The sequence below is a fragment of the Lepisosteus oculatus genome, chromosome 9, assembly GCF_040954835.1.
Source record: "Lepisosteus oculatus isolate fLepOcu1 chromosome 9, fLepOcu1.hap2, whole genome shotgun sequence".
NCBI lineage: Eukaryota > Metazoa > Chordata > Actinopteri > Semionotiformes > Lepisosteidae > Lepisosteus > Lepisosteus oculatus.
The window spans coordinates 13,750,759-13,768,679 of record NC_090704.1 but is presented as its reverse complement, the minus strand read 5'-3'; the positions used below and the strand labels follow the sequence as shown (position 1 = coordinate 13,768,679).

At 36.4% G+C, this 17,921-nt stretch overlaps 1 protein-coding gene across 1 annotated transcript in view; it reads left to right on the top strand.

Moving 5' to 3' along the window:
• Positions 1–17,921, top strand: part of pde4ba (phosphodiesterase 4B, cAMP-specific a) — a 147,721-nt gene that overhangs the window by 16,088 nt on the left and 113,712 nt on the right. Inside the window, exons 2-3 of the mRNA XM_006634925.3 lie at positions 10,233–10,368; positions 17,453–17,691. Coding sequence (XP_006634988.1) covers positions 10,327–10,368; positions 17,453–17,691 — 281 coding nt within the window. The 5' untranslated portion in view covers positions 10,233–10,326. The remainder of the gene's footprint in view (positions 1–10,232; positions 10,369–17,452; positions 17,692–17,921) is intronic.

Below are 17,921 nucleotides of genomic sequence, written 5' to 3'. Positions count from 1 at the left end.
AAAGCCACTCTATTAGCACAGTTATACAGTATCACTTCCACAGCCATGGAAATAAAATATTAGAACCTGGCGGCTGTTTTGCCTTACAAGGCAGCTGGTACTCCTTTCCTGAAATTATTAAGCTATTAAAGTTGTTTGTCTTGTAAAAATGTAGGGTTGAGAAAGAAATCAAATCAAATCACTGCAGTCATAAATATAAAGGCCAATAACTTCATTTTTAAGAAAACGAAAAGCTTGAAAACAATACTTATACATTCATTTTCTAGTTAGTGAGCTTTGGCTCTTCTCCAGAAATCCATGAACATTGATCTGTTTGCTGTGTAACTGATTTATGTATCCTTGTTTGATGAAATCAGGGCAGGCCTTCTGGGTTTTAGTTTTTGATAGGAAGGGATAAAAAATCCTTGAAAAGAATCTTCTGTCTTTATATTTCCTTTACTGTACACTGCTTCTGCTTACTGTAGATGTTATATATTGCATTTTAAATTTCATTTTCAAACAAAAAAAAATCTTAATAATTACGCCTACCCATTGAACTGTCAGTCTGTATGTTCAAATGTCTATTTTTCTCCAAGACTGTTGTACTGCAAAGGGTTGTGTAAGGACACTATGTGTAATGTTGAAATACAGGTTTCCTTTAGAGATGTGCAAAACTGTAAAATGCCCTCCTCACAGTCCTTAGTGCCTCTTCAATATTTAGTGCCTCTTTATCCATGTTCAACTGATAATGTCTGAGCTTCTTCAGAAAGACTTTGAGATGACTGCAATTTTTTGAAGGCTGGTATGAAGTGTTAAACACATTCTGCAAGTGCGAGTTCACAGATCTTCCCTTAGTTTTAATAACCTAATCACGTTCTCCTTGGTTGTCACAGAGTAAGAGTAAAATACTTGAAGTCCTCTGAGGCAGTACTGCACCCTGGAAATGTATTTACACAGAGAATGCTGAAATGAGCTGGGGGATGCTGCAAAGCACAAATCTGGTAAATTGTCAGGCAATAAATTGTGTAAAAGATGCAACTAGATGTGGAAGGACTAGAAAAGCTGATCTTTTGTGTGTTGAGGAAAGCTTAAACAATGTTTCTTGCTTCTGTGCTCAGTAGAATCCTTTGTGCAGGAAAGTATGATTTTGCTGCAAGACTAATATCGATGTTGCGATATTAGTCTTGAATGTTCTCACTCTAAGCGGCAATGGGTTCTTGTTTATTCAACATGTAGCAGTTTTGAATGTGGTAATGAAAACTCTTTGGTTCAAATTTGGGAAGTTTGAATACTGCAGAACTAATACTGTACGTATGTAGCCAGTGGTTTGGTTGACAACCTAGTAGCTTCCTTGCTGGGCACATTTAGGCAGTAGTGCCTCACCAGAAATTTCCTGTCTCTGGGAACCAGCAGAAAATATTACTTTGCTTAATTCAGACCAAAAGGGAGCACTTGACTGTAATTACTTATAAAATATAGCTTCGAGGCTATGTTACATTGTAGATGGCTACACCTAGGGTGGAAAAGAGAGTTAGTTTATCAGAACATTTCTTTCAGTAATACAAAAAAGAAGCGTATAGATGGATTGGTGCAGTGTGGATTATAGTTTTAAGGCATTGAAAATTATTGTCCCTAAAGACCTTGTTTCATATTCATAATAAAGTACAATGCAGAGCTTTACTGTGGGTGAGGTGGTGAACTCTTTAAATTATGTAAAAGCTCTACTGTTTTGTTAACACATTAATTTGTTCTTGAATATTGTATGAGTGTGACTAAGATTGATGACTAATAATGCTATCAAGATCATAGCCTTTATGTTGCATTTTTCTTTGCGGGAATTTCACATGACTGTAAGGCCAGCCATAGTGCATAAACAAAGTTACGATCAAATATGTAATTTGATTTTCTTCTGTTCTGATTAGGATTGGAGGTGCAACAAAGTCAGGATGTGTTTCAAATATAATTACATTCTCCTATGTACTTGATGTACTTGAAGAAAATAATTTAGTATTTTCATTTCCAAATGTCTAAAACGTTGCAGTGTTTGGAAATCTGTGTGCACAAGTCGGTTTTCTTTTGTAATGAATGCACTGGTGTGTCGTAAAAGAGTGAGCGGGTGCCAGTGTAAACCCTGCAGTGCACTTATTATTTTGATTGCATAATACTTGGAAAAAAAAAACTTGATAAGTTTCAGCACCTTGTGATCACTTTACACTTTCTAAAAAATGTACACAGAAGGCATCACACATCCTGTTGGATTAGCATGCAACAAGTGTATGTGATCACAGGTGCAGCTGGAATCCATCAAAATCTTCTGTTTGAACAGAGATCCAGGAGACACTGTGCTGTAAGAGACAGATGTGCGTGCTGAAGGCAGAGCTCATTCTTCCTATCAGTATCCACAGCTGGTGCTTTTAAAAGACCTGCCATAGCTGGACCACGACTGATACCATTCACCACATTGAGCAGAACATAATTTTACTTTACTAGGCTGAAACAAAGTCATCCTCTGTATTATTCCAGTACGGCATTAATTGTTCATTTTTTTAAATCTAGGGAGATGCCATAAAATCTTAATTTAGCCCTTTATTGAATTCAAAAGAACAATACAGCAAAACCTTATAAATCCAAATAACTTAGAAATTCTTCAAAAGCTGCTTAGCTTAGCACTGCAGTTCTGCAGGACCACAGGTCTGATTGCTGAGGCATGGCCAATTTGTTAGGCTTCTCTTTTTTTTTCCTAGGAAGTTTAATCATACTCATTTTAAAATGTTTTGACAACGGTTTTTACATAGAAATTGTCTTTGGCTTCTGGGTTTAAAACTGTTCAGGTTCGTTTTTTGAAAATGTGCTGCTACTGTTAGAAATAGAGCATTAAGGCTGTAATTGATTTTGCATTACATCTACAGTACATTTTACGTTCCATCATAAAACTAATTTCAGACTGTTTTCAGTTTCAGCTTTATATTCTTAGAAATCTTAGTGTAATGTTGGCACAACACTAGATGCCCAGAGCAGATTTTGATTTTCTGCTGCCCTGTGGGATACGGAATAGCAAGATGACTGCTTTGATCTAAACGATACTGCAAGTAAGCATAATTATTGCTAGTTAACCTTGCTATGTTGTCTCTAAAATGCCATGTATTCCGTTTTGATAAACACATTTGCTTTAATTAAATTGGGACCTTTTCTACAATATGTGCACAGAGCAGTTTCATATTTTGCTCATCTGTGTTTATGTAAGCATCAATACCCCAGTGAGCAAATATAATCTGATAATGAGTGTCCCCTGAAATTAAATTTTCTGAGCTAAAAAGAGTGGGAATTAATGATTTTAAGAAGGGTACAGCCAGATGTTGCAGAGAGTGTTTGTTGTAGCGGAAAATGGAAAGGGTGGTATGATGCACCAAGGATAAGCATCTACAAGCTTATTCAGTCCCTCCAATGCTGCCTGTATTCTATTCTCAATCATTTAAACATTCTGTAAAAGAAGATAAATTATCAGTAAAAGAACACAACAGAAAAAGAGTGTTAATAAGCTAGCGTCAGTCTGTGAAGATATTAAATGCAGAAAACGGGATATGACTAAAGGCATAGAGAACAGAAAAAGAGAACCACTAAGTCTAAAGAAAAGGAGGAAGAGAATAGAAGCATTAACCAAACACACCAGTTGTTGGTCTTGGTCTTGGAGTTTGAAGCCTTTGGAATTGAGTCTTCAAAATGCAACCTATTGATTTGGGCATATTTTTAGGATACGTTGTTATAATTTTTGTATATGATTACAAATATATAATATGATCCAGGTGTCAGGTATAAAAGCTGACAAAATCACAATTTGCTTGTTATATATTACTGACAGGCTTTTCACAGCTTTAGTCTTTCCGTCTCTCTTCGAAACTAAAGGAAATGTATACAATTGTAGAACAGATATGCATTTAAAAAGCTTGGAAGACATTTTTAGGGCCAAAGTAATTAAATTGAACATCTGGATCAGTATCTGTAGGTTGGCACAGTAGTGCAGTGGTTAACATTGCTGACTTGCATCACTGGGGCACTGGGTTCAGACTGGGGTGCTATCTGTGTGGTGTTTGTAGGTTGTCCTCCATGGATTCGCACAGATTTTTGTCAGGTGTTCTGGCTTTCTCTCAGAGTGCAAACACATACTGTACTATAGTGGTACTGTAAATTGCTTTTGGGAAACCTGGTGGTGGTGAGCATGTTTGTGTCTGTCTCTGCCCTGTGATGGACTGGCATCCCATTCAAGGTGTTTCCTGCCTTGTGCCTTGTTGCTTGCTGGGATAACCTCCTTTGCGACCCTGAATTGGATAAAGTGGTTAGAAAATCAGTCTGTAAGCAAAGAACAGTAGAAATTATACTGAACCTAAAAATACACCACTTATAACTGCAACCAGGAAATAATCATATCAGGATTATTGTTATAATCAGGAAATGATAATATCTTTTGTTGCAGGTGCACTGATGTTTTATTAAACAAGCATGACACAGGTAACTTACAGTATGCTTATAAACATCAACATGACATCATCAACAAGAGGACTGTTGTGAATGCTGTCACCACCTTGTGAGACTGCAAGGAGGGTAGCAAGTGAGGTCCTGTGGCTTGATCAGAATAGTACTGTGCATAGTACTGTGCAATAAGGTTGCCATCAATTACTACTAATGGAGTTCTGTAACCACTGAATACTCCTGCCCAGACTGCTACACTTGGATCTCCCCAACAACTGATCTGTTGTACACAACAGCAATTACTGTTTTGTTTATCTGCACCAAACTTGTTGACATGCATTAGAGTGATCTACACAAAACCACAATTCAACACTAAAGAGTCGAGACTTGTCTCAACATACAGTACTGTATAGTACCACCAGCGGCACAAAGACATTGTCTCAATAAGTAGGATAATATTGTTTTTCTTGATTTATTTTCGTCATGTTGACACCCAACATGCTTAAATCACTCAATGTGTTTAAATCACCCATGTCCAATCCACTCTCACACTAATTTCTAAATCTCTCTTAGGTAATCTCTCAGGTTCACTTGCATCTATCCCAGTCAATCATGAATATATACTGTATAATATCAATATTTATCATTTGTATACATCATTTTCTCTAAAAGAACATACATGCACAAATTGTGCTTAGTAAATTTTGATACACAATGTAGTTTTGGAAATTCTCTTCATAGAAAGGCTTTGTTTTCAACCCTGATTGTCTTAGTGTAATACTTGGCCGAGCACAATTAAAAACATGTTAAAGACTGCTAGATGCCCTCTCAGGTATAGATTTCAGATGTTGATGCAGCACAGAATTAAAAATGAGTTGGTCATGTTGTGCTTATATTGTTTACTACAGCACTTTCTTCTTTTTGAGTAATATCAGAGTAATTGAGCTTGCAGTAATGGTTTCATAACACTGAAGCTCCTGAGATTCACTAGACTGTTTATGGAATCTTGTCCGTGTTTAACACTTGTCACATTATTTACTTCATTTCTTGACAGCTGCATTGTTCTTATATTAGCGCAACCTTCTACTTCCATGACAAAGTTTACATTTTGTAGGATCCATGTATACGAAGTTAAGGTTTCTCAAGATGACACTGTGCAGAATGTGCAACGATGCCAAGATACTTTTTTCTCTGCAGTCATATATAAGAACAACTGAAATCCCCATCTTAGAGACAAGTCTATTAAAAGCAATCTAAATTGGTCCATAAGGGACCTGCATAAGGGCTATAAGGATGTTACATAAGGCTTCCTTCAACAAGGGTGGTAAGGGTACTGTGCAATGTTTTAATCTCCTTATTATGACTGTTATAAAACACAAGTATGGCGCTCCCTCATCAGACGTGGAAATATTAATAGAAATAATGTATCAAAATCAGATGTCTTTAAGCTAATTAATTTGCCAAAAAATTAACAACCTCTTGATAGGATGAGTAAGTAAGCAATTAACGACTGTGACTATATCAGCCTTGCTCATTTCAATTTGAAAAACATTGAAAGCTGATGAAAGCTGATGTTCTCTATAACCATCTTGAGATAATGTGGATTCCATAAACCCTCAAAATCATCATTGCAGTTTTATTTGATAGATAAGGGAGTTTATTTTTTTGTTGCTGTTTTGCAAAAGCTGTGTTACAGTAAGGCGTTTCTCACCTTGTCCTCGAGAGCCAGTGTTTCTGCAGGTTTTCATACCAGCTTAGCTCTTAACGCATTACAACTAACTGGTCAGTGGTCAGTGGCTCCTCCCAGCTGCTGGGGTGCTACTGCTTGTTAAAATCCTTGAAAATACACAAGGAGGACACTGAACATCCAGTACCAGGACACCTGGACACCTTTCTGCTACAGATTGAGAGAAAATGTATTTAAAATACATTTATTTTAGAACATGGTTGCGTCATATTGATTATTACCTCTAACTAGTTGCTTCGTGCCCTAACAGAAAATAACTCTCTAGTCTAGTCATGTACAGCAGGCAAATAGGAACTATTACTGTATGAATATGTCTAATTTCCTTTTGTGCATACCCGTTTGCATCTCATCATCCCCTCATTTTGCATTTATTAGGCCAGCCAACATACTTTACATCTCCCAGGTCATTATCATGACTCACTTTCCAGCCAGCCATTCTCCTTCCTTGAATATTTTTGAAACAGCTTGTGAAATAACTAATTTGCCTCGATTGTTGCTTCCATCCTTTACAAAGTAATTGTTTTTCCTAGATCTTACTCGTATTCTAATGACAGCATACAGTCATAAATGTACTGAAGGTTTAACAAAGCAGATTTAAAATAAAAGTTACACCATAGCCTTTTTTACAGGACTTAGAGATTGTTTTCAGGTAAGGGTTCTTTATTTGAGGAGCTGTATGAGGGAGCTTTTTTGTCTGGGGGTTTTATAAATATCCTGCCAGGCGTTATCCACTTTCATTTGCAAGTGTTAAGAAATTACAATAGAAATAATGGCATGCAAGAAAACTATGTTCAAAGTGTGGGTGTCTGCAAGAGGACTCTTTATCAGGAGCTGCCTGCTTTGCATTTTGGATGTAAAGAGAGGGGCTTCTATTTACAAAAGCAATGTAGACCACAAGATGTTCCTGTTTTTGTGTCAATATTGAAATGGGACAGAAGACTATTTTCTACTGTTGTGTCCCAGATTCAATGGGCACAGTGTGTATAAATAGAAACATCATAGTAATTGATGTTGTGTTCAAGTATTGGATTTATTTAAGTTGGTAGTTGGGAAGTTGTCTTAGAGATGTCATTGAGGAAAACTACAGTGTAGAGCCAAAATGTAAATGTTGCAAAACAAGTTAATGTAAGACTTGGTGTTAGTATACAAAATCTTCTGAAAAGTGTTACAAATTCAACAAGTGAGTATTAGAACAGCTAGCACTTTTTTCTGTTTTTATTGCCTTTTTGTGCATATGCAGTTTAGTTCTTCTTTATACAGGTACAATATCTAAAGAAAATAAAACCTTTAGAGCATTTTCCATTAGATTGTATAAACTTATTTAACTAATATCAAACATTGTTAGGTGATGTGACACCAGCTAATTTGACAATATGTTATTACTATGAGTTATGTACTATTTGTGGAGGTAGGGTGCATGCAGACTACTAGGTAAAATTAAATATGTCAACTGTATTTATTAAAGTCTTTTTTGCAAGTATTGCATAAGATGTTCCTGTCTTGCTCTATATTAAATTCAGAAACAATGTTGTGAACAGAATACTAATGATATCATCTGTCCTGAAATGTATAATTAGTATGAGGTCCATCTATTGATTTGGTGCTGTAGAATGTGTTACCAGCTGTGATGATAAATGAACGACTTTTTTCTTGTAACCTGGTTGTGTGGTATGTATACAGTAAATATCTCTCTGTTGAACTCTGAGGCTATAGCATAGGAAAAATAAGGGCTTCTGTGCTACACAAGTAATACATTTCTTTAGGTATGAGAACGAAAAGTTACTCTCTGTGTCCATTTTTTAAAATAGTACATTTCTTTTTTTTCTATTACCACACTACTTTTCTGTCAAATTATGAGGGCAGTGAAAAAAATCCTCTTTCAGGTCTAAACTTATTTGTCTTTATAACTGAATAACTGTAATTTGTCCCAAATAACTGAACAAGTAACATACTGTATCTTTAATGTTTTACTAAAACATTATTATTTAGCTGTATTATTAAATATTCCTTAGTCCGAATAATGATACTAATGATACTAATGATTATGTGTCAAAGTAAGGAGTGCATGTTTTCTGCAGAATACAGACTACAGAACACAGAATACAGAATATAGAATTTGTTTACTTAAATACATGTGAAAGCTGCAATTTGTAAAGTGGGTAAGGAAGTAAGGCTCATGTATTGTAATGGTCCAATGTTTCTGGCCTGACTTCTGACCATCTTTCTAATAATTTGAGTGTCATGGGTAATGACAAAATGGCTGTTCCAAATAACTGAACAAGTAAAATATCGTTCATGTTTTGACAAAACATTATTATTCTTCAGCTGTATATGTTAGCCAGGATGGCTCACATCTGCTGTTTGTTTGGGTCTTTCAGAACTCCTTCATTATTCTGTCTCTAGCAGGTCATACGTTTGTACCACATAGTTCAGTTTAACCTTCTACATTCTGCACCACCTCATCCAGAAGTGATCCCTTTGATAAGCAACATTTGTAAGCACATACTGTGGAAGAGGAAAACAGTGCAGCATGCATCTCAGATTAGTAATCATCGCCAAGGGACAAACTGAAGCATTGTGTAGCAGAAAAGTCATTCACAATGAGATTTTTTGCCTGGTGAGCTTTACACATACTTTACCTTATTTGATCATTCTCCTGGCTTCTAAACGTTTCTGAAATATGAGACTATAGTCCCTCAGAGAATAGCTACATGTAACACATTGTGAGCAATGGAAATTCATTTTGACGACATGGGGCTTTACTGTATTGTAGCAGTCATGGATCACAAGCTGTAGAAATTACTAGTAATGGGTAACGGATGACATATCTTTGTAATCCTCTCTTTCCTGTTTAAAAACACTGCACTGGATCATGTAAAATTTAGTGGTGGATTTGAGACGTGTTTTATTGTAACAACACAATATTTGGAATCCAGTGAAAGGTCTAATGTAAGCAAAGTGTAATTGCGCAGGCCTGAGACTGATTGGAGCTGTAAAGAATATGTGTGTAGCCCATCACATCAGTGACGTGGTACATGAAGAAAATCAAGAAGAATTTTGTGATGTACAGAATTTTGTAAAAACTAAATTACCAAGTAACAGCCAAACACCAATTTATATGCAAAAGCAGTAGAGTATTTATCGATAAGCTAACAAAGATGTTTGAGGGTTGGCTTGTGGGTTGAACCAGAAAAAAACAGAATGAGTCACACACAAATGCAGAATATGAAGTTTAAGGATTCCGCATTTTACATGAACAGATTTTATACATGCAAATGCAAATCAGAAAACATTTTTTTTACCTTTAAAATAGTTAAATTTAGTTAAACAAATTAACCTAATAATGGTTCAGGTGGGTAGCTGCGTCAGCACATGTAGGTTGCAAAGGAACAAGTAATAGGTTTATTCCATGCTGAAAAGAGAAGAAAGAAAACAACGTTTTGGCTGTGGAGCCTGCTTCGGGTGTAATAATATTAACAATAATACATTTGAGGCACAATTGCTTGCAATATACTATCAGGGAACAAAGGAGTGACAGCTTGGCTGGGAGTATGAGCCAGTCTTTACAGCCAGGATATTTACAACAAATGGGTTCTTGCTCAAAACTGTTGGGAAAGGGGTGGAGAAGTGATGTTACTGTAAAAATCACTTTGATAGATTATACTAGAGGCCTGTATTTATATCCAGGGATGATGGGAATTGAAAGTCCAAACTTCTCTCCAAACTTCTGTTTAAACACCAAGTAAAGTTTGTTGATACTCTTCAATCTACTGTAAATGTAGTGTGTTTGGTAAAGAGACTCCTTAAGGCATGTTAACATGAATCAGTATTAATCAGTTTCATGATCTGTGCTATATGAGGAGGATACGCCTGAAAAATTGGGTTTATAATTTCCTCTTGACCTACAGTTTTACCCTAATTTTTGAAAGGATTTTCATTTGCTCCAGTGAAGATCAATTCCAAATACGGTCCAGTTTGTTTAAACCCTTAATGCAGCACAGTAATTTGGTGCCTATATATTTTTTTTTTCTCTGCTCAGGCATTGGAAGGTGACGGTGAGTCTGTGGGGATCACAATAGTAGGAACTACTCCAAAAGAAAAAGCAGAAGGTCATCGCCTGTCTTTTGTTCACGATGAGAAAAAGCAGAAGTGTTCTGACAGTGTCACCAAATGATGTGAGTACAGTGAATGTGGGCTTGTCACACTCACCGGTTATATTATACCATATGATGAGGGTTTCAGATTGGCTTTGGAGGAGGTTATGCACTTCTTAAATAAAGTATGAATCAGATAAAATAGAATGGAACCATATCTGACAGGCAGTAATGCCTGAGGAAAGGTCACACAAGCCATGTTTCATCTCTTAAAAATGAATATTTGTTAAAGTGCTAATAGAGGACCTTTCTTTTTATATTTCTGCGCAAAACTTTTGACTTGACATGGCACCATAGGTCGGATTTCATGTATACTTTTTACTTTTGGAAGAATTAAAGAAATAAAAAAGAGTCAAGCATCAATAACTAACTGTTTTAAAATTGTAATTGAAGTGCTGTATTTGTCCCTCATTCTCTTGCCTGGTTTAGCTTTTCTTGCAAAGCACTGTTGCGAATAGTTTATTCATTATTCATTCCCAAGTGAAATAAAGTTATTAAAGATGCAATAGAAAAAGAATTACCTTCATCCAAGATTTTCTGTGGGATTAATACAAGAAAGTTGTTTGCACACTCTTCTGCTTGTGGACTTCAAGGGTTAAGGCAACTTGAAAGACAAATTGTGCTGTTAGAATTTTATTGGGTTTAAAGTGAGTTGAGGTGTGCTGCTTACAGTGACTGAGACAGAATGATTAAATAAAGGCATGTTCCTTCTCGGAGGCTAGACGACATGATTGCATTTTATTAATTCAGGTCATGCTCCAGGTTCTTTACAATACAATAAAATAATAGATTTTTTCTTATCAAATTATTTAAAAACTTGAAGGTTTTTATTTAATTTCAACATTATTATTATTATTATTTTAATTGGCTACAACAGTTGTATAGAGGTAAATACTATTTATAATATATTCATTAACTTAGCTAAATAAAAAAATATTAAATGTCTTATTTTTTCCTGATACTAAATGTGTTACATTCTTTTGCAGGTTGCTGTGTATATATTGTATGTATCATTAACTTTTACCATAGTCAAAGTATTTTGACCAGTATTGCATGTAGTGTTCTAAATTAATACAACATGTATCTCTCCAGAATGTTGTGGACACATTTTATTTATTGTTTTTTCTTCTCTGTTGAAAGTAAATAAGAATATAGACATTATAGTAAGTTAGAATATAGATATAATATTAGTTATTAGATAATGCATTTTTCCTCTTTGCCACGTGCAACGTACACCTACAACAGTCTTCATTGTGTTGTATCTTCCATTTAAATGGTATAACAGTCCTATGTTGTTGCCTTGGTAACAGTGACTCCTGATTCACTGATGTCATCATTCAGTAGCCTTCTCTACAAAAGGCCCCAAGGCCTTGTCTGACTCTGGAGTGGATGCCTCTCCTTTCTTTCTTCCTCTTCTTTTCCACCTCTGTATTATTCTGGACAGATTTCTCTTCTGTTAACATTTACTTAATGTATATGAGAAACCTTAAGAGGAGAGAAGAGGGAGAAAAGTATATATACTTAAACCAGCAGTTAATTAGGAATGTATTTATTAAAGCAGTGCATGAACTTCCCTATGCTGTACACTGTGATGAAAAAGCTTACAGGATCAAATAACAAGAAAAAAGAAAGGTTGTGGCTTATCCGGATTACATATATGTTATTTACATAGGTTCTTCATTTAAAGGTTCTGTTTCTCAGTCTGTTTATTAAATCTCGGTAACAAAATAAATTAATTGATGGTATAGAAATTTTGTTACAAATTTTGAAATCGTGAACTTTGTGAAAGTACCGTAAGTCACCTTGTTGTCACAAACTCACTTTTGAGTCCCTACGAATGGCGACGTGATATGGCTCTTCCTGCTCACTTCAATGACCAATGTAATGTGCTAAACAGTGAATGAGGTTGTGCAGCAGACATTTCACCGCAGAAATGTTCCAACGTCTTCTGCACGCGGATTTAACAAGTAGTACTTGTCAGCAAGACCTGAAAATCGTAAGCAATATATCTAGTGGTGTAAAAGTGATGTATTCACAAGCCTGCTTGTTTACAATGTAATAAGGCCACAACACGTCACCGGAAGTTTTGTTGTCTTGTTCTGAATATGAACATGGAATATGCCGCTGCACATAGTTACTGTGTACATTGTACTTTTATTATGATTTGAAATGCACCCATCAATGCTGAATCTTTCTAAACTTGAGCCATACAAATAGCTACAGTTCCCCTTTGATTGAGCCAGCAAAATTATAAAGGTATAAAACTAGTTATTATACAGTATTTAATTTTATCTCACTAATTCAAAAATGTTATACAAAATATTATGTGTTCATTGATAATTCAGACAGCTGAATTCACTTGAATTTTTAAAAATATTTTTTAAATGACTCTTTTTTATCGAGCATGTATTACTGTAGGTATGTCATGTCATGTCATTTGCCAAACCGGTTTATACCAGACGGTGTTGCTGGAAGCCGGAGCCTACTGGCAAGCAGCGAGCGCAGGCAGGTACACCCTGGATGGGGCAGCAGTCCATTGCAGGGCAAGTGCCCTTGCAAGCCTTGCATGGGGACAATTTGGAGGCCACAGAAAAGGCAGAGGGGTGAAATTTGGCCCGGACACTGGGGTGACTCCCTACTCTTATTGGTGGATCTTTAATGACCACTGAGAGTCAGGACCTCGGTTTAACTTCTCATCCGAAAGACGGCGCCCACTACAGTATAGTTTCCCCGCCACTATACCAGGGCAACAGAACCCACACAGACTGCAGGGTGGGCGCCCCCCGCTGGTCCCACTTAAACCAATTCCAGCAGCTTCCCAGGAGGTCTCCCATCTAGGTACCGACTAGGCTCAACCGGGTAGCCAGTTGAGAGCTGCAGGGTGATATGGCTGCTGGCGTATCAGGTACAGTATGTTTAGTCCTTTAATGTTTTCTTGAACAGTGTGAGGGGAAACCAGTTAGATCCAGCTTGTACCAAAAGAGTAACAAGAGTCTCCTAATGTAATTTAACCTGAAAGCCATATTAATCCAACTATATTATATAAATTAACATAAAGAGACAATTGTCTGTGAAACTTTTTGACAGGAACACTACTGGATTTTTTAACAGTTAACAAAATGTTCCTAAATATTCAGTGATGTGCATTAAAAATCTGTTGCCGGATAAATATACAGTATCTGAGACCATTATATCAAGTAGCCGATTGAGATGCAGAAACAAAAGAAATGTTTCCATTTTTATGCAACGTTTTGAGGTCATCTCAAGTGCTGTGACAGTGTTATTAACTTGGTGGGCTGTTCAAATATTTGCTCCCAGATGTCTGGAATACCTGATGTCTTCCAGCTTAGTGAACAACTGGATTTTGTTGGTGCAACAGCGCTCATGGGGAGCCTGTTATGGTGATATCTCTCCTCTTTTGTTGGGGGTTTGTGGATTTGGCCTAGGCTTAGATATTTAGAGCTTAGTCAGTGGGGTAAATCCAGTATGTGGCATCTGGCCGAGCTACAGTGGTGTAGTGACTCAGTTGCCTATCAGTTGCTGACGTTAGTGATGAGTATAGAGGGGGAGAGTATAACACAGCTGATGGTGTTTAACGAGTGGTGTCACTCCTCTGAGTTGTTAAAGACTCTTCAGACCCCCCCACACTAAGTCTTTATGTAGCGGGTCTGATGCTCATTTGAGTGGCTTGGACACGGAGGGTCCTGCGAGGGTAGATTAAAACTGAGGTCTGACCACATATGCTGCACCTACTAATAAATAGTCTTTGGACTGAGACTTGCAATGGCACAACAACTGTTATGTTTAGAATTAAAGGACCAATGCCAGGTGCAGAAAACAGTTCTAGTGCTTGACCTCATTTTTATACCAGTGCATTAAATTAATATTCCATGTTTGGGAATTAGTCAGCAGTCACTGCTAGATGGCGTGGGCTCAGATAGCTCTATGGGGGACTGATACATTTACAGCACCATGTAAAACCAGAGTCCACTGATTCCAGCTGAGTTCAAACAGAAGGTCCATATGGCAGCAGCAGGATACAAGCCGATCACTGTCTGGTGGATAATAACTATCTAAAATAATCTTTGAGATTCTTTGCTGGCTTAAAGTTTCATTTTTTTCTGTTTCCAATGTTACATTTAGTATGAGCTAGGTCTTACATGACTACTAAATATGTGGAAACATTCCTTGCGAAGCTGCCATATATCATGAATCTGTTTTGTCCAGGTCTGAACAAGTCTGTGTTTTAAAAGGCAGACTGAGTTAACAGTCAACTTTCCCATAACCTCATTACCTATACCTCTGCCCCTTCCATGAATCTTGATGTGAAGTGTTTCCAAAAACTAGGCAAAGTGGGCTGCGAGCACCAGATCTTTCTGTTTGAGTTACTGAGACTTCAGATTTTTTTCAGTCTGGACAAAAGGGAACCTTCTGATTTACAAGAACAGGTGAAGGTTTAGTCCATGCTGAAAGGAAAAGAAAAGAGACAGCTTTTCGGCTGTGGAGCGTTCTTCAGGTGATTTCCAGTTTTATTTAATCGGGATTAAATCAGATCAAAATCAGCTTAAATAACAGTTCACCATCCATTTTCCAGCTGCTTCATCCAATCCAGGGTCATAGGGAAGAGACTATTGTTATCGCCTTAACATGCTATAAAATTTTTATTTACTGTATGTGATTTAACATTAGACGCTGAAGAAGGCTAAAGTAAATTGCAATGAAACAGCAGCATGACCCTTTGTCCATGGTACAATAAAACAGCAACATCATGTAAAAAAATACTTTTTAGTCTGTATTTTTTTTCTATACTGAAAACAGGAGAATCACTACAGAGTAGCTTTTGAAATTTAAGGCATTTGATGTTTTCTATCTTTATATCAAAATTACAACTGCAATATTTAAAAGCTTTCCTCTCTGTTTTTATATATTCTATTATTTTTTATTGCCTTTAGGTCACATATACTGTATGTAGTGTAGAATTGATCACAAGTACACAAGAACCATTTTAACTTCCCACATATCTCACTCCACACAGCTAGTGTGTCTGATAAAATGGGCAAGGGCAGGAGCTTTGCCTTTCTTGTTTTTGCCGTGAGGCTTTTCACTAACCTCATCAGTACTTTCCAGATTGAAATAGCCCACATGCACATAAACAAGCCCACATAATCATTGCATTCTGGGAACGTCCATACAGCCATGACCTCACTTTGAGTCCGCTGTACTTCATGCTTATATTCAGAGCTCTGTTGCAATCCATACCTGTATTCCTTTAAGCAAAACTGTGATGTGTATAATTATCACCAAATTTTGATATTAATAAACAGGATACTTCAGATGCTTCTGATTTGTCTTGAAAGACACCTATTGTGATTTTAAATAATAATAAAAAAATAATGTGTGTGTCATTAAGAATATTCAAAAGCCACCCAAAACTTGATTTAATATTTTATTTCCTTCCTTTGGAAGAGTGTGTGAAGCAGGGTGTTTATGATTTATGACATTGCGCTTATCATCACAAAACATTTTCTGATGTAGTTAACCTTCAGGGAACCCATATGTTGCCAAGCTTTATAGATAGGCACTGGATGTGAAAATAATTCAAAGCCTTTGAAATCACAAGCTTTTTACGGTACTATAAAAATAAATGAAAATCTCTTGTTCTGAAAATGTTTTGGAGATGTTTAAAAAAGCGCATTAAGTTTTCTTAAAAAAAATAGTAGTCCTCTTTGCGGGGTAAAATTTGAAATGAACAAAAAAGCTTTTCTTTTTTGGAGAAGACAAACTCTGGCAGTTTTTCCTTTCACTCCTAGTCTTAATAATTTAATATATGTCCATCCATTTGCCCGTTAATCATTAAAACCTGCTGCCCTCAGTCACAGAGCAAAGGAAAAATACTCAAAGGAAACAGCCTCTTATCGAAAAAAACCAAAGCCTATTAATGCATTCATTTATTTTTCTAGTTCTTGGATCCTAAATCCTAGTGGATAGTCATATTTTTCTTATCATAATAACCTATTAAACTACCTTAGCTGAAGATTAAAAGTCCTGCTAAATATTAATAGAAAACACAAAGGGGACCAGAAGCAGGTAAACAGCTGATGAATGTACTCCTGGCTGACCAGGTGATTACATGAAATGTGTTGTTGTTGATGTTGCTGAGGACAGATTGTTCCTTATAAAGGGATGTTCTGTACAAAATGTTTTTCATTTTAATTTTGAACCCTAGGTAGTTAGAAGTATTAACAACGTAAGAAGTCTTAGGACGCCCTCTAGTGCACAGCTGAAACAGGCATAAAGAAGAATTTTTGTGGTACTTTTCTGTATAACTGATATGCTTCTGAATAAATAAAACAAAATAAAGAAATGTACAAGTCCTAAATATGAACCAGTCAGATCATACTGTCTCACTAAGGGTCTAGTATACATAATTCTTACTGAGCTTTAAGATGGAAAAACAGAAACTGTTCAAAGTGTACAGTAATAGTTCATTTTTTGCAGCTGATGCAGCGTCCCACTTGAACTAGTTAATTTTTTGTAGTTATGTTGTTATATTCAATTCAGCAATCTGTCTTAACTTTTAAAAATACAAATAAATACCACATGATTATTGTTTTGGAATATTTCCTTAGATTTTAGCCTTGGATTTTAGGATTTTCAGTTTTTATGTTTTGTTCAATATGGTAAGGACATTTTTTTATTTTCTGATACAACAGAAGAACAATGAAGATGAATCTCATTTTCCCATCCCTTATAGTTACTAGGAAGACTGTTTAACAATCTGTGACATGCTAGAGCAGATATTTGTGTGACAAAAACCCTTGTGGCTTTAGCATTATCAATTTGGTTTATTAAACAGTTTTATAATAGATACATTTTAAACATTTAGTTGGCCACTGTACATTATTAAGTTCTTATAGTCTGTAAAATGTCTTGGAAGTATCATAAATTATACTGTATATATACATAATGTATAAATGTATGTAAATGAACAGAGTTACTTATTATACTGTGAATAATGTACACAACATAAACATGGATATTTTATAGACTTTTTTACTTTTCAACAGTGATCATTCATGTCTTAAACGACTGCTTCATTTTTTAGGACAATAAAGATCCTCCAGACTGTGGCCTTAGCGAGTCGTATACCTCGCCCACTTGCACCCTGGGAGTTGACCTCCGAAGAGGCCGGAGGCGCCATTCGGGAAATCTGCAGCTGCCTCCTTTGTCCTGGAGACAAGCAGAGAGGGCTCGGACCCCGGATGAGGATATCATAACCAGGCCTACCACTCTGCCTTTTATCGTCCCGCCCAGAATAGACATCACGCCTGTGGATCCTGAGTGGTGAGTTACTTTCCCCACCCAGTCTGATCCGAAAAGCCCCATGCCCTTCAGTCCAGGTTCTATGAACTCTTGCTGTCTGGGGTCGGCCTGTCTTTCGCTGCCAAGTTACTGACCGGTCCCGTCTAAAACACAGTCTTCAGCAATGGTACATTTAAAAAGCACAAAATGTATAATTGCAAAAATTTTGAAATATTATACATAAAATTATAATGATAGTTTCCTTTTGAAGA